This window comes from Corvus kubaryi, unplaced genomic scaffold (assembly GCF_017639235.1).
Source record: "Corvus kubaryi isolate FWS band 111438036 unplaced genomic scaffold, C.kubaryi_AGA036_p1.0 37396, whole genome shotgun sequence".
In the NCBI taxonomy this organism is placed as follows: domain Eukaryota; kingdom Metazoa; phylum Chordata; class Aves; order Passeriformes; family Corvidae; genus Corvus; species Corvus kubaryi.
In genome coordinates this window covers 4573059-4596277 of record NW_024581135.1, presented here as the reverse complement: position 1 = coordinate 4596277, position 23219 = coordinate 4573059, and the positions used below count along the sequence as shown (strand labels likewise).

Below are 23219 nucleotides of genomic sequence, written 5' to 3'. Positions count from 1 at the left end.
GAGCTCTAGATGATTGCTGTACACTGGGAAGTGGATGAAAAAGAACAAGGTTAAGTAGCAGCGTGTTGGAGGAGGGTATGTTTTTCTTTTTATTGTGTGAAAAATGTACCTGTTTTTAGATAAATGCGATATATACGTGAAAGGCACATCACACACAGGTTATTGGATTTGTTAACATAACAGTACTTACAGTTATAAAACATTTCCTCTGTTCTTTGCGTAGGTTTTTGGTAACATATCACAAGAAATTGCACCAAACAGGATTTTTTATGGAAACCAAGAATAATTAATTCAAGGTCATATTAGGGATAACCATTTGCATTAGGTAGTTTAAAAGTGAGCTCAGCATTCCAGGAGAAGGGACACATCCAGAAGCAATACCACACCATAACCTTTGTGTCAAACAGCACTGGTAACACCTATTTACCCAATTTCCCTTCCCCAGCAGGATGCTTTTGGGAAGGGCATGGAAATCCCAGCAGCTCAGGCTATTGGAGAGGTTTAGGCTCATTCTAACTGCATTCCTTGTAAAGCTGTTCCTTCCATGTTTCAAGACTTTTATCATAGAGTTTCCAGAAAAAAGCAACACATTAATTCACAGTAATTTTCTTCTTCAGAAGAACAGACTTCCTCGGAGTGGTGTCCTGCTATGCAAAGAACACTTCCCTCAAACCAGCCCATCACTGTCATTAGCAATTAACCTGGACACTGAGCACACAGTGGCATTTGTGTGTTGTAGATCCCACTGATCTGCTTCGGGTATTTGTCTCTGTTCCATGCCCTCTGCATTGGTCACATCCACCTTCTCACAAGAGAAACTGATAAAAATTGTCCAAGTCCATTCCCCCACCAAATCAAATTCCACAGGGGAAATCCCCCTCAGTTAGCAGATAATGGGTGCTGTGAATCCCGGTTTAATCTGCAGGAGCTGCTGTGAATGGCTCTCCAGTTATCACACAAGTTGCATGCACTGTAAGCCACAAAGGTAAGGCTGTGGTTGGACTGGGGACTTCTAAAAATATATATATAACTTCTTGTGCTCAAGACCTTACTGAATTCATTTCATGCCTATTTCTGGATTCATATATAAACCCCACTATGTCCAGATGTCTGGTCCATTCACATCTTTAAAGTAATGAATCTTTTCTTCTTTCATTCACACCATTTCAGAAGTCTCTAAAAAGAAATGTTTCCCCTTGAAAACACACATTTATTCTGAGCAATCTTCTATATAGTTCTGAGGGCTTTTCCTATATTAATAACAGTTTCCTTGGAGAATTTCTGCCAAATGGGATCATCTTTCCTTTATTACTTTCTAAAAACTAGGATTTCCTCTTAAGGACTTCATAAAGAATAGTTAAGACAGCATATAGGTTAAATTCTGCTCTACTTAATGATGTTATGTATACCGTGGGCACAGCAAAACTGTGTCTGGAAGTGAACTTTTCCTATTTCTTTTAAACACACGGACATTATTAGACCTTTAGAGAAAATAATAATTTCATATGAGGGTGACTAAATCTTCAAAGGGTCTTGGAAATATATGTCTTATGGCCAAACCACAGTTTATGGAAATCACAGAAAAATAGAATGGCTGTCTTCTTTCACTTTGATTTCCCAACATATCTCTTGTACTGTATGAATTACTACATTTACTTCCTTTTCAAATCAAGACTTGGACAAGACTTCAGATCTTCAGCAGAAGAGAGGGAAAATCAGTGACATATTCTTGTACTTCTGTTACTGCTGTAATCAAGGATTCTGCCCATGTACCGTCTATTAAAATCAGTATTACATTAACAGATTTCATTGTTCCCAGATGTAGAAACAAAAATTAGCAAGCTTTTTCCTGTTAAACACTTTAGTATAAACATTGCTTATTTTTAATGTAAGAACTGAGTGGTTTTGACAAACTTCTGGCTGAACTGGGGCATGATTTTGGATGAAATATAATTAAAATTAAAAATATTTATTGACCTCCCCATATGCTTCTTGTCAATAATGAAAGAGACAGACACTCACTATTTTAAGAGAAAGAACTTAGCCTCTACTGCCTTGTATAGTAAATTTCTCCTTATTCTGGACATCAATGCAATGAGGACCTCATCATATATGCACATATAAATCAGTATTGATCCCAAGTTTAGATTTTCCCCACATTAATATATAGTTGAAAATATATATTTGAAAGTGCTTAGAACAATCTCTTTTTTTGACACAAAAATACTGGGTTGTTTGTTGGTTTTGGTTTTTTTTTTTTTTTCTATTGCAAAAATTGATCTTAAAGGAAGAATTATTTTGATTATTTTAAATTACTTCTTTTTCTTCTGTAACACATATGTCTCCCTTCTGAATGCAATGTCGTAACTGGCATGGCCAGACTTTATTTAATTTATGATTGAGTTAGAAAGAAAAAAGAGATAAAATCATGTATTTATCAAGGAACAAACAAATTTTATTGCAAAGAAATGCAGAAAGACACTTGGGGATGGACTTTTTGCCTCCATTGAGTAAAAAGCCAAGTTTTGAACAAGACAAGGAGCACCAAGGTTTTTTTTATTCTACAACAGCCAGTGATGGTGAGAGCAGTAAGTAGTGTTAAAACACGTAAATGACAAGCTGTGAAACCCTGCATCAGCACTGCCTTTGCTGTGCCTCTCTTCTGACATTAATGATCATAATTAGCAGCCCAGACAGCCTTATACTGACACTGTGACTTGGGAAAGGGAAGCTGGAATGGATTTTTTCTGTGCCCCTTCTACTACCAAGAATTTGCCATAATTCTGTCTGCAATGCCACTTAAAAAATAGGATTTTTATTAAAGATGTCACCATTCAATAAGTCAGACACGCTGGGGTCTCAGCTTTTAACAGCCATGTCCAGAGTGATTATTACATAAGTTGAAAAATGAAAAATCAAGTGAAAAATATCCATCCATCTTTTTCAAATGACTCATCCTCAAATATCTGATTCCTCTGAGTTAAATCAGCCTTTGCAGATACTCTTTGTTAGAAGCACAATGCAGAACCTAAAATATACTAAATTTAAATAAGCACTTTAAAGCATCCAGACTTCAAGTTCCTAAAAGGAAGAGAAAGCTTTTCCTTTTCTTTGTGGAGTAAAATCATTTAAATTTCAATCATTTTGGTTACTGACAAAAATATTGTTGGCTTTCTTTCAACCCTAGAGCATAATACACTGCATTAAAACCTATAAATGTGAATACTGAGGCAATAGCAGTTTCCCCAAGCTAAAGAACTTTCAAAAATATAAGAATAATCTAAATATTATGAATACTTAATTAAAGCATCCTGATAGCTCAGAAAGACACAAAATCCCTCAGAGATGTGGTCGATTCAGGCACTCTGAGATTCAGGCATTCAGCTTCCAACCAGGTACAGAAGAGAACAAATCTCTGGGCATTTGGTGAGGAAGTGGAACAGGCTGGGGCTGCCCCACCCCTGGAAGTGTCCAAGGCCAGGCTGGATGGGCTTGGAGCAACCTGGGATAGTCGAAGGTGTCCCTGCCCATGGCAGGGGAATGAGATGATCTTAGATCATCTTCCACCCAATCCATTCTGTGATTCCATGATTCTACATTGGCTGAGGCTGAGTATTGTGCAGGTACTGAGAGAGAAATGTGAAAGTGTGGGTTTAACAATAAACCTCCTCCTCCTCCTGTTGGAAATCCAATAAAACAGTATTAATAATACAAAAACAAGAATCACATCTTCCTCTTCTAACAAATTCCTTTACAGAACACTCAGAGGAAATGTGAGGATGCCCCAAGAATGTTTGTGTCCTTTCCAGGAATTTTACAGCAGGGCAGCAGAATCTGGTCCTAAATTCTTAAGGATATTTCTTCTTTTACTTTTGTTATAGGATGATTCTATCAGGAAATGCATCAAGTTTCTGGAATGAGTAAGATGAATGAAATTCCTGTTATTGTGTATACAGTGCTAGCCGTGATGCCAATGGGTTAAAAGAGCAAGGAAAAAGTGAGAAACAATTAAATAAGGGCCTTGTGAGTGGCCCTATCTTTTAATCCTGACTGTTGAGATTTTTGTAGAGTGAATTTTCTGACATCAATCTCATGTCAGAAATAAGTAAGAATAGCTGAAAACCATAACATTCCTAATTTCTGCATTACTGAGTTTCACACACATTGCCCAGTAACTGCAAACCTGTAATGGGGTCCCAGTGGCCCGTGTTCATGCTGAACAATAAAGACAGATTTATGGAGGTACATAGCCATAACAGTCTGGTTTTTTTTTTTTTTCCTTTTTAGCTGCACATTCAAAAGCTTCTTATAAATCTAGTGAGGCTGTAAATCAAACCCAGTTATTTACTTCAGAGCAGTTAAGTCACCCACTGTTAAAATTAAAGCATAATTCAGCTGCAACAGGCGCCCCATCAAGCACGTGGCCTCGGAGAGCGGCTGTGGGGACACGGAGTGGCTGCACCAGGCTGGGACATTCCTTTCCTTCAACCACCTTCCAGCAAAGCCAGAAATCCACCACCTACCACCTCCCTAGGACTGCCCCCTGAAAGCAGTTATGAACGCCACAAATCATCATCACACAACAATAAAGCCACTTAAACGTTTTTCCACAGACATGCTAAGCAGTAGATTATTACAATGTAAAGAGATGCCAATAAATATATGGAGCTACTTTCACAATGCAAAATATTTAAGGGAAATGACTTCCAGAGAGAGTTTTAACAGTTTAATACCAGAGGTAAGCAATAGCGCCTTAAGAAATGCTTTTGGGGAGATAATTTAGAAGTGAATTATCTCTGACAACTCTTAAAGAATGGGTAGGGCAACAAAAGAAAACTCACACTGCACATTTTTCATAGAAGGCCACATTTGTCAGAGAGCACTCATTCACAGCACCCAGATATTCTGTAGGTTCTTGCAATTACAATGCAGGTCATAATTTTGTAGGATAATTTCATTTGGAGCCCACTCTATCTGCTGTTAGCAATATATGGTCTACACAATATGAAATGAGGCCATGCCCTGACCCACTGCTATAAATCAATCCCAAAGGACATCACTACACTGCATTTTAATCAGAAGGTAATACTGACCATAGAGTATTTAATTTTTTTATACAGACATATCCATATTGGGCACGAAAGTCTTTGTCACCATCTCAAACATGTTAGGGGAAAAGGAGAAAACATTACACTTTCAAAAACAAAAAACAAAAAACAAAACAAAAAAAAAAAAAAAGAAAAAAACCAAAAAAAGAAAAAAACCAAAAAAACCCCCAACTTTGCTAAAATAAATAGAACTTGCTTTTAATATAATTAAAATCTGCATACAGAGTCCATTTTAAATCCAGCTTGAGAATTACAACTTAGACAATACTAGAAAATCTAAAAATATTCTCAATAATAAAAAATATGACCTGCACAGTTAGCAAACATACACCTCACTTCTTCACATAATATTTCGGAAACAAAACCCTATAATGTACTTTACTAGATGAAAGAGCCTCTTTTTTAGGGTTGCTAAGGAAAGAAAAAGAACTTGCTTCTTATATGAAGGACATTGAGCTTTTTTCTTCATCTCCTCTCTTCCCTCTAACAGAGGGATCACCACACCATGCCAGCAGCAGGCTGGCACTTCTGCAAGATTCTGAAACCACTGCACAGCACCTACAAAAGTAGTTTGAGCAAAACAAAGAAATAAAACCCTTTCTGTCCACTAATGCTGCCAACAGACAGTAACAGTGCATGCCATGTAAACACTGCCTCATCCTCCCTTTCTCCCTCTCTGTCCATCGCTTTTTTTCAGCCATTTAATACATATTTTCAGTATCAAAATAATAACCTTTGAGGTTATTTGACTGTTATTCATTATATGTGACCTGACCAACAAAGAAGACAACTGCCCAGACTTAAAATATCTACATTGTTACTGCACTTAAAAAATAAATAAAAATTCCTTGCTAACACATTTCCAGTAATGCAAGAAATAAAAATAAAACGTGGCTTTAGATTTATACATAAATTATTTTTCTATCCATTTTCAACCAGACATCAGGACACTGTGTTTTTGTTTATTTATTTCTCTCATCACCACAATAGTGCTGCTATTGGTCTACCTGAGCATTATCTTTAACCAGAATGGCACCATAGATCCCATTAAAAGTCTCATAAATCACTCAAATAGCTGCTGCTTCCAGAAATATGTCACAAACTCAGTGTGCTTATATTTGCAGAACCTGACCTTTGCTTTCAGGCAGCTTCCAGCCCTTCCCAAAACTGGCCACTCCAGGAAGATGCAAGGCCATAATCCCACCTCTTCACAACCAGAGAAGTCCCAGGTACCTTGTGCCAACCACTCCTACATTTGTGTCCCCCATCATTTCAGCGTTTCAGGTTTTAAACCTCACAGCGTCTGTGACTCGCTGCTTAGAGGGGAAATGTCATCCCGTACATCTAGGAAGAACACTGGTCTCCTGACTACCAGCAGATTGCCTTTCTTCCCAAATCACCTCTCCTTTCATGTAAATGGTAAAACGAAATTGTCCCTTGCAATGAAGTGCAGAGGAGAGACACAAACATGCACTGCACCCTCCTCCAGGTCCCCTTGTCTTCCTCCAAGGAATAATTTCTGCCTAGAAAATTTTTGCCTACCCTGATGTGAGATCAGTTCTGTGCTGAGTGATCCCAAAGGCAGCACAGGACATGGTGTGACCCTGAGTGGAGCAGGGGCACAGCTCCAAGTGCTCCCCAGACCCAGGTCCCTCCAGCCAGCAGCAGCTCTGCTCTGCAGAACGTGGATCACAGAGCATTCACAGACTGTCATAAAACACGTCTTCTCATTACTTCATCTTACTTGAGTTGCCTTTTCCCAGTGGGTTTGTTTCTGGAGGTAATGCAGTGGTTATAACTGTTTAAAACAAATCTAAATTGTGCAACCAGTTGTACAGACTCAATGACTAAACAATATATTCTCCAAAGAGTCTTAAGAGGAAAATACGTATTTTCAGTATAGGCACAACTAGAAGAGAAAAGGCACTAAAAGAAAAGGCACTAATCTTTTAAAACACATTATACTTACCTCCATATATATCAATATAAAAAACCTCCCCCATATTAAAAAATGGCATCATATATTTAAGTAAAATAGCAAGAAATGACATTCAAGTCAAGTTCAAAAGTGCCCACAAGAGCAAGGGTGCCCTGAACTGCCAGCTGTGGCACAGATCCCCACACCCTCCTTGGCCAGCTCATTATTTTTGCTAACACAGTGTGACAGAAATGTTACAGAATTACACATGCACAGAGAACCCAAACTTCGTTCCCAGCTCAGAAGTGTCACAGTGAATTCCTGGCCCAGCACATCGAGTGGCAGCTGCTGGGTGACATGCTGAGAAACCTCAGGGCATCGATTTTATGGAAGCAAACTGACCCTTTGCATATCCTGTCCTTCTCATTTAACTGCTTACAATGGTCTCAACACTTTTTTTCCAAAACAAAGAAAATCTTAAGTCTGATTTTAGCAAAAGTGATTTCCTCTGGTTAAAACATTTGTTGTATGCAATTTGTCAGTTTTAGAAAAGTGCTTCACTCACCTATTAAAAATGTTCAAGCAAACACAAGATTTTATTTTATTCAACTCAACTGACAAATAGTGAAAAGGACAAAATTTGTTCTTACATTTTATTTATTTCATGATGCTGACACTATCCATAAGACTTTCAGCATTTCAAGTTCTACTCAAAAGCTGAAGTCACAAGAAAGTTGTAAATCAAATGTGCTTCATTTTAAGCAGAAATCCACAATTTTGTGTATTGAGAACAAAGCCAATATTTCCATGGACCAGAGATAATACCTGTTGAGCCAGTCATTGCTACTGCCAGTCAAAGGAGTTAAAAAGTGAAGAAAGCAATCCTATACTAAATCCCCAAATCAGATAGTGGGTTTAATTTGTCATCTCCATTCCAATCTAAATAATGCTCACAACTTTGCAAAACATGCAATTCATCTTTTTGTAAGGGCTCTTGATAAAGTGATAAGGAAAGAACAAGTCCATTATTTATTCTGACACACACAAACCTTTTGGTGTGTCTCTGTCATAGACTCCAGTCCAGCACAGAACTACCCAGGCTACTCTGAGTACAGAAAGCAGATTGGGCAAGATCTTAAGGTGCTATAGCAGCTGGCTTTAATTTTATTACCCATGTAGCTTCTGATTTCAGATTTACTTCCATTAATGCAATTACTCATTATTATTCATTTCTGAAAAGCATGCTCTCTATTTACCCTTTTCCTTGCAGTAGAACAAAGAATCAGATCAAAACCTGAGTTTCAAAACACAGCAATTACCAGAGGCCACAAGTTTGATCAGGAGTCACAATATTTGTGATTTTAGTCTATGACTCTTTTCATTGCATAAGACATGGAAACAGATCTTTTTTTTCCTTTTCCTGCTGCTTCCCCAAGATATACAGCAGGTGGAATGTGTGGTTCAGTTGTGCCATTCCCTGTGGGTCACTTCCCTGCAGATTCAGATCTCTGGGTAGAACAGACAGCACAGAGAATTCCTGACACTGCTCAGGCTCATTGCTAACAAAATACTGTTCCCTCATGGCTTTAGCTACTGATAAATCTCTGCCTGGGATGGACTTTGGTCTGTAATTGCTTGGTGCTTTGTTTTTTATATCTAAACATGGTTCCAGTTATGATGTTGGATGTAAACAAACCGTATTTTGGAGTTTATAGTTTTTATGTCCCCCTTGCTCCTATAAAGGCAAAAGCACTTTCAAAGAAGACACAGACTTTTTAAAGTTTTCTGCAGTGTTGATCTGTGCCTCAGGAAAAATCTTTAGGAGGTAGAAGAACTCATCTAATGACAAAATCCAAAGTGCATTATGAAAAAAAAAAGGAAAACCAAAAAAAAAAAAAACCCCAACAAAACAAAACAACAACAAACAAACAAAAAAAACCCCAAACAAAACCAAACCAAACCAAAAACAAAAACCAAAAAAAGAATCCTTGACTTCTTCAGTTGACTTTAGTGAAGTGTTTCAGGTTTTGAATGAAGTCTGAATTAAATATTTGCATTAATAAAAAAATATCTGGAAGTGTGGCAAATTTGCTGTCAACTAGTCTAAATGAAGCAAACTTGTTTAGCATCGTATGTGAGAGACATTTACAAAGATATTTTACCACTCAAGAAGACAACCACTGGCTAAACTGTAAGAGATGTGAAATTTATAAGCACAATAATAAAGTACCAGTAGAAAGCAAAAGAAGTTATGCATATGTAATTAGCATATTGAAATATACTGAAATATTAACCAGATATTTTATTACCAGTACAGAAAGTTTCTAAGAGTGCACCTGAAGCCTCAAGTTCACAAACAACTTGACTGAAATGAGCAGGTTACAACTGTTTGTCTCCTCTGTATCTCCTCTATCTTTTCCTTGGAAGACAGGCAGAAGACAAGCCCCTGTGAACACTGAGGAAATGTGGAATAGTTCCAAGAATAGTTCCAGTGGCTACCAAGTAAAAACCAAAATGAAACCAACATGGTGCATATGGATGTCAAAGTTTTATGGAAAAATGTGAGTCTAATCCCATAAAACATGTAACACTTAATTCCTCATCTCAGGAAAAAAACAAAATTGCTTGTGAGTTTTGGGGTTATTTTAACCGATGTTTCACTATTGTTGTATCTGAGGATATAAATTCTTTTATAAAATATTCACTACAAAACTGTGTGATTTACATCAGCAGAAACCTAGTTATCTACACATTACATCTTTATAACCCCCACAATTTCTTTATTCCATCTTCAAAACCTTGTTCACAAAATCACAATGTTACTGTTTTACAAGCAGCATAATAATTCAATTTGACAGAGACGAAGAGCCCCTCAGCATTCTGACTGATAAATTTATGTGGTAACTGATACTATGACAAAAAAGTCCTTTTTTCTTTAGAAAACCCTTCTGCTGCTGTGGGAGTTTGCTTGCTTGCTCTTGGAATTCCTCCCTGGGGCAAGAGCTTTTCTACCCAGGATGGGTTGGGATGGAAGGAAGACATAAAAAGATCCAGTCATGTCCCTCTTTAGGACTACAATGAAGCCAATTAAGAAGGAAGTCTAGAAATGGTGAGCTAGGAAGCTGATAAAACAGGGAAAAGGGAATATGACAATTCAACACTGATAGCTTTTGTCTCTCTCTTTGCAGAGACAGCATTCAGGAGACTGTTCCAGGCAAAGCCTAGGAGTTTAGAGGAGGGAAAAAAAGAACAATCCAAACCAAAAGCAATCAAAATTTTGCACTGAGAAATGCCATTGAGATAAGAATTTTTATTTCCTGTACTCAGTCTGAGATTTAACTGTCCAGGGCACAACTACTGAAAAGTAAATTAAAAAAAAACAGACAGCACGCCACCTTTGCTAAGAGCAGAAGACAACGACAGGGTTTTGACCAATATCAATGCAAGATCAATTGTGGAAGCTGGATGAGTAACAAAGCTTGAAAAATAATAGCATCACATCTTTGAATGGCTAAAAAAATCCATTTGTGGCAATTAACAAGCAGTTAATAAGCTGCTCTGGTGTCAAAAAGGATTAAGTGCAGAAAACCTAACTTGGGGGGGAAATGCCACCAATTCAGGCTCTCTGCCATGGAAGCTTGTGCCTCAGAGTGACACAACACAATATTATGGTGACAATACTCAAACCAGCAGCACAAATCTCAAGCAAATAGTATCACCTGTATCCAAAAGATGCACCAAAAGCAGACACATCCTTCACAGCTAATATTTAGAACCCCCTAATAGAGCCAAGGCCCTCTTAGGATTTCAACTATACAGATTATATCTTAACTTTTGTGCAAACACCATCAACAATTGAGATACAGACCTGATTATATGAGTATTATTAATTAAAAAAAGATAAGGAATTTGCAGAACACAGCCCAATCAAAGGATAAGACCCAACTGATCATGCCTGTTGGAGCAGAAAGGTTGAATGAAGGGATATGAACTACCCTTATCCTTCCAGTAACCCTGATAACCATCAAAAGGGCTGTGCAGCACCAATAATCAACAAAGACTAGCCTGGAGCTGAAGAGAGGAGCACACTGTACAGGCCTAAGTCTCCAAAGGAGTCTTGTCATTACAGGGCACAGAAAAACTCTCTGAAAAAGGACAATTATCAGAGAGCATCGTTTCCTGCACTAAATAAAAGTCCATACTGCACTAGGAAAGCACCTTAATGAGGCTGTATCAAATACTGGATCAAGAGTTCTGTAAATTTGGGGACACCAGAATGAGGAATGAACGTATGGAGAGTTGCAAAGAAAATATCATGGAGTATGAACACCCAACTAAAATTGGGACCTGGGCCTAAAATAGATAAAAGCACATGGAAATCAAAACAAAACATAAACAGGGCAACATGAAAATCCCAACAGACACTGAGGAAGACATGAGGAAGACTCAGGAAAGATGCAGTGTGACATACAGGACAGTGATGGACCATGGGTGACCCACATGGATCAAACCTGGCTTCCTGTGGAGCATCACCGAGTTCCACAGCAACAGGTTGTGCTGGAACCTGTGTGAGATAACATTCACAAGCCACCTGGAAGATGGCAAGAATAACAAGGTGATGAGGCCAAATAAAAACAAGATTTCCAGAACAGCAAAGAGGATGGTCTGTTTTGAAGAACTGCAGGACCTTAGGAGACTGAGTGACTGGAGAGAAAGGAGATGGAAAATTCAAGCTAAACAAATATTTAGTTAATGAGAAAATTGTCCTAGTTTTGTATATTTACTGATGGTTCTGTCTAGAGCACTTAAGAATGAGATATTGACACTATTAAAAAAATAAAAAACCTAAAGCCAAAAACCAAGAAAGCCCACCTTTGGACAAAGTAAGAAAGTTCATTATCCCATAACCAACATTTGTCCAGTCTTTCCAGAATGCAAGGACAGCAGTGCAAGATCAGCCAGGACTTGAGAAGTGCTCAGTGGATGCCACACACATGAAAAGTATCCTGTGATACTCCCTTAGGACACTCTTCCCACCTCCCATTCTGGCCCCTATGATTGTGTGAGCTGCTCTGAGCACTACTGAAGTCCCATGTGAGGTATGAATGACCTTTGACATGAAACCTCCTCATTTCTGTGCACCTTCAAGGCACATGGGCTGTCTATCACAGAAGAAAAAAGCAAACCCACATTCTACAGCTGTGTGACAGCTCTTAGTGCCTGTCTGGAGGCAAGTTTGGGGCAGACTGTATGTAGGAATAAACACTTTCCCCCAGATCTTCACAGCTTTGCTCCTCCAGAGTAAGCCAAACTCTGCTCTGATTTTCCATGAATATTCACAGCAATTCACAGGAATTGCTGACAGGAGCACCATCTCCAGTGCTTGGTGTTTCCTTCTGTGACTGAAGGGGAATTACTGCAGCTACTCTGAACCCAGCACTTGTGGTTGTGGATAATCACTCCTAAGAAGCGGTTTAGGTCAGGAGGTGGAGGAGCAATTAGGGGACCAAAACCAGGGAAGGAAAGAGTGATGTAACCAAACAGACTCTTGGATCGTGGTCAAATCCTCTGGGCTCGCTGTCTGAAGTTCTTCACAGCAATCACATCCAAAATGTGGGAGATCCAAAAAGCCAGCCTGGCTTCTGCCCAGGAGGGCAAGTAGAAGGTGCTGGGTCCCACAAGCAGAGAGGCAAATCCCTCTCCCTCTGGAGACTCCAGCTCCTCCATGCCCATCTCCTGTTCCAAACCTTGGCAGGTAAAAACCGAATTACTACAGAAGAAACAAGACATTTCTTTCAATCCAGAGTGGTCCCGTCCAAACACAGCTGCCAAGAGAAAAGCCTGTGTCCCTTCCCAGGTGAGGTGTGATTCACTGGCTGTTGGCACAGAGCACAGGTGGCACAGCTAAGCACAGGCACTGCAGCATTGGTTGTGGTGTGCTGAGATAACCGAGTGCCAAGAAAACCTGAATCAAACATCAGCCAAGCAGAAAATATCATGCTCTGAAGTATCATCCCAGAATAGATTTTGTTCTATTCTGCAGAAGAATAGCAGCTAAAACCCAGGCTGTGCTGCCTGGTGCTGGTTTGTAGAGCATGCAAGGTGCTTGGTGCTTGTAGTGATGAAGATACAAAATGCCTCCTAAAATGAGGAAGGAGATTCTTGCATCCAGAAGATGCTGCTCCTGCCATCTCTCAGCTCCCACACACAAAAGCATTAATGGAAGATAGCACATCATGCCTTTAAAAGGGCAGAAAATTGAGAGGTTTTCCACATTTGTGCCATTAGAAAGAATTTTTGTTTGTTTGGGCCTAGAGATATCAGTTTAAAGAAATTGTTCCTGAAATCTCGCTGTACCCACTGAAGTGGCTGTGAGCTTGCTGTGAGCTTGCTGTGAGGTTTCAAGGAGGCATCCCTGTTGCTCTTTTACTAGAGGTTGCACAAGGCTCCCTTACAGGAGAATTATCCCTGAAAGCCTATTTGGGTCCAGTACTGTCTGCAGAAATCTTTCCAAGAGGAAAATTTCCAACTTCTCTTCCAAAAACTTCTAGGTCTTAAAAAGACAAAGATGAAACAACGTGACAATGCCTGGCCTTGGCTGAGACAAAAATGCCTGTGCTGATACTGCTGTGCCTCCAGAAAGCTATCCCTATGTAAGGGGATACAGCTACCAAACAAACCCTGACATAATAAACCTTGAAAGGGTGAATACTAGCCACAATGGGCAGCTCTGGAGTTGCACCCTGCTCTCCCAGAGCAAAAACACCCGAGTTAAGGACCAGCTTCTCCTCAGCCTTTCCTCTTCTGCAGAGTAACAGCCACAGACCAAGCTACCCTGTGCTTCAAAGGACCTGATTCCATCCATCACAGACACATCGCACCAAACTGAGGTCAGGTTGAACTGTCTGCTGAGGGAGAATGATAGAAACTAAAGGACTGTAATCTCCTTTCTCTTGTGAATGCAAACCTTATGTTCAGTACCTGGAGCTGGTGCTATATGACCCATCATGAAAACAAAGTCATTTTCACAGTCCCTGCTTTCCTAGATGTAGACTTTCATCTTTAAAGATGATCTATATTCTTTGTTCCTAAGTACAAGACTTACTTGCCTTCACTGAAGCAAACACTTTGAATAAATCCACTTCAAGCAGTCCCAGTCACTTTGGATAACTGACTTTTCTAGCACTTTTTGTGTCAAATGCAGATTTATTTTTTTTTCCCACTAACAAAAAGAACGGATTAGAAGATTGAGATAAAAAAGATAAATTCCACAAACACCGCTAAGAAAACTTTTTAGGTTTTTTTTCATTTTATGTACTAGTACTTTATTCATTTTCACACAAACACCAAAAAAAAGGGTCCTATGAAGAAGAGAATGTACAATTTTATGTGGCTCACATGGCCATGACCATTTATTTGGCTTGAGCTGTCAAAGAATGCCATTACACTTGAAAACAAGTGCTACAATGAATTAATTTGCCTCATCAGGGGTAGTGCTGTATGATGAAGAGAAAAAACCAGAAGTGACCTGATGGGTAACAGAAGGCGGAGGGAGTTAAAAGGAAGAATTTAAAACTAAAACTCCATTTTGCAGCAGCCACACAATGACCTGGCAAATATACCAGGCACAGCAACATGAGATTCCTGCCATGTCCTGGCAGGAATAACTCCAGGGGTGTCTAGAAGATCCTAATTAGGTGGACAAAAGCAAGTTTCAGCTGCCTCTCCCTCTGAGGAGACATGCCCAGACCGTGGGGATTAATGCTGCTCCACTGAGCAACACAACAGAAGTGTCTGTGGATGTGTGTGCTTGGGAAAAACACTCCCACAGCTAAATCTGCAAGATTTTGTCAGTCAGAGCTCCCAGCAAAGTTTTTTTTAAGTCCCTAAGCACTACTTCCCAAATCGAAATCAAAGAAGAAGTTGGAGCAAGTCTCAGCAGTCAGTTCATGTCCATGGGAATTATTATTCTTCATCTAAATAAGATTGAACGATTTCCATGAAGTTTGAGAAGAACATTAGAGACCACAGGCTGGTGTGTGCTGGCACCGTGAAAAATGAGCAGCTCATTAATCCCAGACACTGTATTCATTTCAAACCCCTCACAGGGCCTCGATTTTGCAAACAGATGCAGTAACACAGATCTGGACAGCACAGGGATCAGAAATTCTCTTCACATGCAGGGAACAGAGGGAGAGGAATGCAGGAGAAGGGGTGGAGGAGCACAAACCACAGTGCTCAGGTCCACTCTGATGGTGAAAACAGGTGACAGAACACACAAACACACAGAGCTCAATGCAAAACACATTTTGCACAGGACTGTGGTTAGTGTGATTGCTCTTCCTAAAAGGAAAACTAAATGTCAGTGGCTGGGTGAATTGAAAACATACAATGAAATTCTACCACCCTACTTAAGGGTACTTTGATATCTGAAGTATGAAAGTCCTCTAAAATGCAACACTAAAAAAACCCTCACCAAATAACTAACCAAGCAACACAAAAAACAAACAAAAAAAACCCAGAAAGACAAACAAACAAACAAAACCCCCCAAAAAACCAAATCAAACCAAAATAAAAAACAAAACAAAAAAACCAAAACAAAAACAACTGAATAAAATAGGAAAAAGCCAAAACAAAACAAAACTGCCCAAAGAAATATATTTATGCCCATGACAAGAGTTTCCTTCAAAAGCAGAATACTCACAATAGGTAGTGAATTAAAAAAAACAAAAACAAAAACAAAAACAAAACAAAACAAAAAAACCCCCAAAACCCCAAGTTTTGAAAGTTTCTTTAAAATTCAATTTACTATTCTAGTACATATGAAACTGGGAAAAGAGGTTCGAAACCCCCCTTACTCTGCATCAATGAGCACACCTTACAACAGCTATCTTGATAGTCCAAAGCACAATTGTCATGCAGGATTTCTCACTTTGACTTGCACCTCTAAGATTTATAATCAAATTTGTGATTTGCATATTCCTGAACTGTATGGTCAGAGGGTTTGAGATCTGTTCAGAGATATTCTTCGATGCACATCTCACCTTAAAAGGATTTTTCAAAAGCTTGGGTCCAATATTAGACTCCAGGCTTGAGTTTTTAGAAGGCTTTATTAACACCACCATTGCACTCCTCAGTGCTGTGGTTTGTAAGCTGATCTGGGGACACCTTCTGTGAAAGATGAAGAAAATGGGTTTTTGTTTTTTTTTTTTTCTCCCTGCATGATATTTTGCAGTCTGTTCACATGCTCATGTGTCTGTGGATGAACACCTTCTTCAGAAGACAACAGCGTGCCACAAATTGAAAAGCTGACTGAGGAATAATGCTGTAATGTAAAGTCTAATTCAGTGTGATGACTTTAGGCATTTTAAAATTTATTTTCTTAATTAAAAAAAAAAACAACTAGAGGCAGCAGTTTGTCTCCAGTAAGTCAGGAAATACTTTGGTATTTTCAAGAACTAACACACCCATGATAGTTATGTGCCAAGGATGATTCCATTTCATTGTTAATGTTGTCCCAGTAGCAAAGAATGGCTCTCGAGCACTATGTAGCACTATTCTGCCAGAGAAAAAGAAGCCTTTTACATTTCTTCTTTCATTGCACTGCTGATTTTGTAACTTCCATACATTGCAGTTAGTCTAGAAAAGTGCACATCTTAAAAACCTTTGCATAGATACAAATACTGCAGCTCAGACTGAATATATGAATGAAAAACCGTAAAACTGCTTCAGCATGAGTTGCAATATTGAATGTCTCAAGACTGTTTTCAACTGTAAGCCCAGGAGAGACACCACAGTTCTGCTAAAACACTGCCAAATACTTACTGTGAAGGTACTGGGCAATGTTTATTGTCCACTCCTCTGGCAACTTCCCAGCTTTGGATATCTTGGAACATTTCAGCTGACTGGAGAGATCTCGTGACTCAATCCAGCACAGGGTGTCCTCTCTGTAGCTGTAGTCCAGGGTCACTACTGCAGATCCTTTCACAGGGGTCCGGGCAGACATTCTGCTTCCATTAAGGTATAAAACCTCAATTATCTCAGAGCTTGCAATCAGAAGAAGAGGAGGTCTTTCAGCAGGCTCTGAAAACAAAGTGAAGAGAGTTTAAAGGATTAACAGGCTGTATGTTGATATATTTATCTTTTCAGTTTTAATGAAGTTTTTAATGTTCTTACCTGTTTGTTTTAAGATATGCAATAAATTGGTTTTGTTTTTTATTTTCATAACTATCATATATTCCAAATTATTAAGTCTATTTTATCCTGCTGTTCTAATGGTACACATCATTAAAGAAAATTAATTACCCCAGCCCAACAGCCTCTGTTTAATTCCAAGTATCATTATTGCAACATTTTTCATGCCTAAGTCATAAAATGAAATACAACTTATGCAAATTATCTCTATCCAGATTAGTGATATTTCAAAAAGAATGAAGGCCAGGAAAACCTGCAGAATTCATGAGGACACATGAAATTGTAAGATGCTTTTCAAATAAGAGTCTATAAACAAGACAAAAATTGGGGAGTGGGTGCTGCTGAAAGAAGTTATAACAAACCTAACAAAAAATCCAGTGCAGTGAAACCCTTAAAGCACAGAAAAGCTGCAGTTCCAGGCATATGTGAACAATATTTGTGTTGCCAAGTCAGGAGCTCTCACCCCAATGTAATCTGCTTGTTTTCAAAGGAATGCATCAATGTTTGAACGCGGCATCGACATGTAGCACTCTTAATCAACATTCTACCTAATGGAGTTCTCAAATTTTCACTAAGCAATTCCAAATGTCTAAATGATGAAAAGAAAAAAGGCATAAAGAAAAGGATTTGACAAATGGTACTTCATCAGCAGGTGTGATTAAAGAGAAAAGAATACTTCAGTGAGTACAGTGCTCAGGGGTCTCACTCAAAGCCGCAGCAGTTGGTGTTCTGTTCTTTGGTAATATCTGCTTTTATTTAAACATCTTTCTTGATGATATTTTTTTTTATTTTATTTTGTCATATTAAAAAATGTAATTTTTATAAGGTTTAAGTGTGTATTCTTTCTAACATGCATTTCATTTACTGTTTCCTTATTCTTTCTCATTCCATAATGTATATTCTGTCTTGTCCCTCTCCAGAAAATCCCACGTGGACATTTGTAAATTCACACATTTATAGCGTTACTTTTGGAACTTACGTCCTCATCATCCTCACATTCACTTCCACTCACCCATCAGTCAGAGCCAAGCATTATTTTTCTTTGAATTTCAGAAGATATCCAAGAACTGCAGTGATTTAATTTCTTTGTGAAAAAATCCCTTGTGGTGTAAGCCATGAGTGAAGCTCTCTAGTCTTGTTTGTTTTCTCCTTACCAAAAGATAAGGTAGTGGAGGGTTCTTGCAATTTTTGTTTGAAATCTGCCAGGTCCCTTTGCAGTCACTGTCTGTTCTTAGCAACTTTGGCTACCCTTGAGAAGAAAGCCAGACTTAAGAACTTCTGTCCCTATCACCCACTCACCCCAGACTTTCCAGACTGGTACAAAAGGAGTGTTTCCATCTGCATCCTGCTGAGTCTGGGGATTTATTTTCACATCCAACAGCTCTGTGCTCAGCTCCCCTCTCCCCACAAAATAATAACCACTGCCTACTCCCGGATTCAATCACTTTTCCCAACTACCAGCAGTGTGAAAAGACCTTTATTATTATTTTTGCTCTTATACTTTGAGTTAAGCCAGATATTTCCACAGCCTGCAATATATAAAGCCTCAAAGAGAAGGCAGCTCCCAGGAGCTGTTCACAGTTCCAAAGCCACCGGGTGGTTTCAGGCTGCCAGAGAGAACTGTATCTTTCCTTGCACTGCTTTGAACTGGCCCACTGAAAACTGTAACGAGGATTTAATACCTCACTAAACTCCAGAGAAAGGCTGTATTTTGGAATTAGGGTCTAAGACAGGAAGGAATTCCTCAAAGGAATTTGCTTCAAACCCTCTTGAGCAACAGATGTAATCAAACCTGGCTGCAAAGGTATTGTAAGGACTCATGGTACTGCCAAGAGGTTCTGCTCAGCAGGCACCATTACACATTAAAAATACAGAAACTAGATTCTTGGGCTTGAAATCATATTTTTAAAGCGTAAATACATTAAATAATTCAATGGATTAAAGCAGTTAATCATGTTTTTTTACAGTAGGGTAGATTACCTGCTTCCTTCAGTGTTGCTCAGATAAAGGTCGATTTGATAACTTGAAAAACATAATATATTAATGATAAAACTGTACAAGAATATTGAAATTCCATACAAAAATATATAAACCAACTTACTGTATAGCATAATGCAGATGAAAACCAGGAGATACTAAAGAAATCATGTTTTCACCCTCATGAAAACTGCTTGTCTGCTCCTTGAGAACAGAGTCTACAAAGCTTAAAAGTTTAGTGGATGGATTTAGGATGAGTTACAGTGAGCTGACAGCAGCTTTTCAAACAAGTGGACTTCATGTGAGTTATTTTTTCACAAGTTTTTTGTTTTGGTTTGGTTTTGGTTGTTTTTTGTTTTTTGTTTTTTCATTTTATAGGAAAGATAAGAAGTGAATAGCTCTTTAATCCAGGGAAGTTTTATGATTCATCCTTCTTGACTAAAATGAAAGCATCCTCCTTTGAATTATGTTTAAGATAGAGTAGTGGAAAAGATGAAAGCCTTGCATTTCCCTCCTACCTGATCTTGTCTAAAATACAGATTAATAAGTGATGCCACAACAAATCAGAAATTGAAGGTGATTTGCACTGCCATCAGACTTCTCATCTGGAAGAAAAACCTCAGAAATGCCAGCATTTTCTGTATTTTCCACCACAATGATACGAAAGGCATAAACCCCAGAATTCAGTGTTTAAAAGCAGCTTAAACCCCCTTTTCCTGGGGTATGCATTGTGCATCATAAGGACTTTGCTGTCACCAATATATGTATTGCATAAACATCTGAAAAAATACTGAGCAGTCCAATTTCATTTTGACATTACTTTTGGTGTTTAACCATAGTGTACCTCACCAATGGGTTGTTCTATTTCTAAAGTCTCCAAACTTAGTTCGGTGAGATTTTACAAGAAAATTGTGTCAAATCAGTTTAACGGGGCTGATTTTTTTCTTTAAATGCTAGAATTTTTTTTTTTTCTTTGGTCACTATCAGTTCATCCCACTTTATCTGCATGACAAATGTTTGTTACCACACAACATTTCTCTCTAGATTGGCTTTGGAGATACAAAACACACCAGGAACTTTTGTAAAACAGATGAATTTCTTTTCCTCAGCTAGATAGTCCCAGTTCTGTAATTTTCTTTCCTTAAATACTCTTCTCATCACATGCAGATCTTGCAATTTAGGCATAAAAAATTGGTAAACAAATAAGTTCTAAAACTCTGTTCAACAGAGCTGTGTGTTTTTTTCATTTTCACCTCAGAATAAACCATTAACTGCTTCTTTATTCATAAAAGAAAATATGGCTAAAAAGTCTGGAAAAAACCCACGGAGAGCCCCCAGCTGTTTTGATACCTATTTTAACATCCTTCCCAAAGGGAATGTGCAGCTAAAAGCTTTCAGCTCCAGAGTTATTTAATTGTGCTGAGGAAGAAAATGCAGAATTTAATAAGGTAGAGACCTCCCCACCTTCCCAGCCGAGCATCTGGCTGCCTGAAGGGCAGCAAAGAGCAGCTTCTGAGAAGTTCTCTGCTAATTGTGCCACCCCACATGTGCAGAGCTGGCTGAGTGGCTCTGAGGCCATGCAGGAGCTGATGGACCTGTGGGGTCACCACACTGTCCCCAGCACAGGGCAGGGCTCCTCCAGACACAAACAAGTGTCACCTGCTCAGCACCTTCTGAGGCCTCCAGCACCTCCTGCACCTCACTGCTCCTCAATATTCAGGAACCTCCGAGTTGATTTCCAGAGCCAACTGGGATGTGGTGGTTTGGTGTTTCGGATTGTGCTGTATCCAGGATCTCAGCATGGATGGTGATTCGTATTTGTAGCAGATCTGCTGTTCTTAACATTGAAAGCTCTACAGAAAGCCCAGCCTACACCTCTAGTGCTGCTTCTGATCTCTCACAGCTCTTACATACAGAGCTGAATACTCCTCGGCTCATTCTCTTCATCTGCTTGACAGCTACTTTTGCCACATGCAGACAAAGCAGAGAGGTTGCTCTATCCATCCTTATTTGCTCTAGGTTCTTTAATGAAAAAGTTGATAATTTTTCTAAGTGCTGGTTTGTTTGTTTTTTTCCTTAGACACTTTTTTTTTCCCTTGGATTCTATTCTTCTGATCCAAAGCCACCCTGTGTTTACAAAAATCCCCAATGTAATGAGTAACGCTCATTTCTGTGCAGCACCACGATTCCCGTTTGTATTGTCCTACAGGGGTTTCTCTGATTAATGAGTAGTGATTCCTTTCTGAAAACAACAAAAAACGTGAAAACTGCTGTCAAGTAAACATGATAAAGTAGTAAAAAATACAGAGAAGTTCCTTATTAATGTGGTTTTTTTCATCTTGACACCAACAGCTCTCTACAGTGCACAGATGTTACTCAGTTTTCTGTGTGCAAAAAGGGAAACTATAAGGGTCACCTCAAGCCCTGTACTGGCACCATGAGGACTTCCTGATCTAGAATTGCATTATTGATTTTCATGCAGTGGAGAAAGAAGAATAATAAATTATTTTTACTTTGCATGGGCTTTCTTATCTCACAAGACTTCACTGTGGATTAAAAAAAAAAAAAAAGTCCCATGTATGGATCAAGAAAAAATAGTAAAAGAAGGAAAATACTCTTTAACTCCCAGTGGTAATCAAGCAAGAATATATTTAGTAATGCTCTTTAGGTGAGGAACCCACAAAACCATTACTAGACCTTCCTATCTTCTGATGGCAAAACAGTTACAAAAAGGAAGACTTAAAAATACATAAAACAAACATGGCTCCATGCTCAGCTACATATTCTTCAGCTTCAGGATGCTGAAGAATTCCTTAAGGAACTTTTTCGGGTTTTTAATATAAAGGTATTGTTAATTCATTATGCTGAATAAGAAAACACTGTGTACTATATTGCCTCATTAAGCACAATTGACTAATTTCCTCAAATACCCAATCCACTATAAGTAATGAAAACATGCACTGAGCAACAAAAAGCCTCATGTGAATATGTATATCAGGAAATTCACCTCTTGGGATAATGCAAGGACAAAGCAATCTCATGTCTTTTTTCATCCTAAGGGTACAATTACCTCACGATCATTTCCCCTGTCTCCATTGTCTTCCCAGAGTAAACAGCCTTTTTTGTTTGTGTGAGGAAAATCTTTGATTTATTTATGAACAGGGAAGCTGGGAACTCTTCTAATCTTGGCTGAATTGAGTATTTTGCTTTAATTAATAATATCCAGATAATAACTTTAAATATTTCCCTTGGAGTATTGTCTTAATAAGGGAAAAGTTTTTTCTAAGGTTGTTGTGTGGCTCTTTGTAGTAGAGTGAAGGAAAGTTCATCTCACGTGTGCTCATCTCTGTCCTTTCACATGAATCCTTTAGGACCAAACCTCAACATATTTTCAGGAAGGCAAAAAGATGTTAAAACTTACTATTTTTGGCCTTGCAGGACTTGTTATCGGGCTGAAGCACATAACCCTCCACACAGCTGCAAGTGTAGGATCCATCTGTATTTACACACATCTGGCTGCAGCTTCCATAGGTGTCACACTCATTCAGATCTAAAGGAACATCAACACGATTTAGTTTAAGGATTAGGAAAAAAAATAAATTCAGTAAAATTGAGAATTCTAAGAGAGATGTTTAAGTCATGAAGTCATTTTGGTGTGAGGCTTGATGTTTTCCCCTTCTCAAACAATGAATTTATTAGGGATGTTGGCTGTTGAAATCACTGGAGTAGCCAAAATGAAGGGTAGGAGTTTTCAAGTTCAATAGCTCTTCATTTTAAAAGATAAAACCTTCATTATTTCAAGTAGTCTCCGATGTCTACATCATATTAGGGAGACATTTGGGTCCATGTTAGTACTAGAGATGACTAGTTATCAGGGTTGATGAATGGAGCAACATTTCAGGAGAGGAAATAATTGATTATCCTTCTCAACCTATTTATGCTGGCAATGTCTTACAGTTCCTTAAATGAGCTGTCACCACTTCTCCATTAAACCACCATCCAACATCTAAAACTATAGACTC

General features: G+C 38.7%; 1 protein-coding gene across 1 annotated transcript in view; it reads right to left on the bottom strand.

Moving 5' to 3' along the window:
• The window catches only part of LRP1B (LDL receptor related protein 1B), a 639031-nt gene that overhangs the window by 275640 nt on the left and 340172 nt on the right, over positions 1-23219 (bottom strand). The window contains exons 4-5 of the mRNA XM_042040771.1: positions 22619-22747; positions 16852-17109 (exon numbers count right to left, since the gene is read on the bottom strand). Of these exons, the coding sequence (XP_041896705.1) occupies positions 16852-17109; positions 22619-22747 (387 nt within the window). The remainder of the gene's footprint in view (positions 1-16851; positions 17110-22618; positions 22748-23219) is intronic.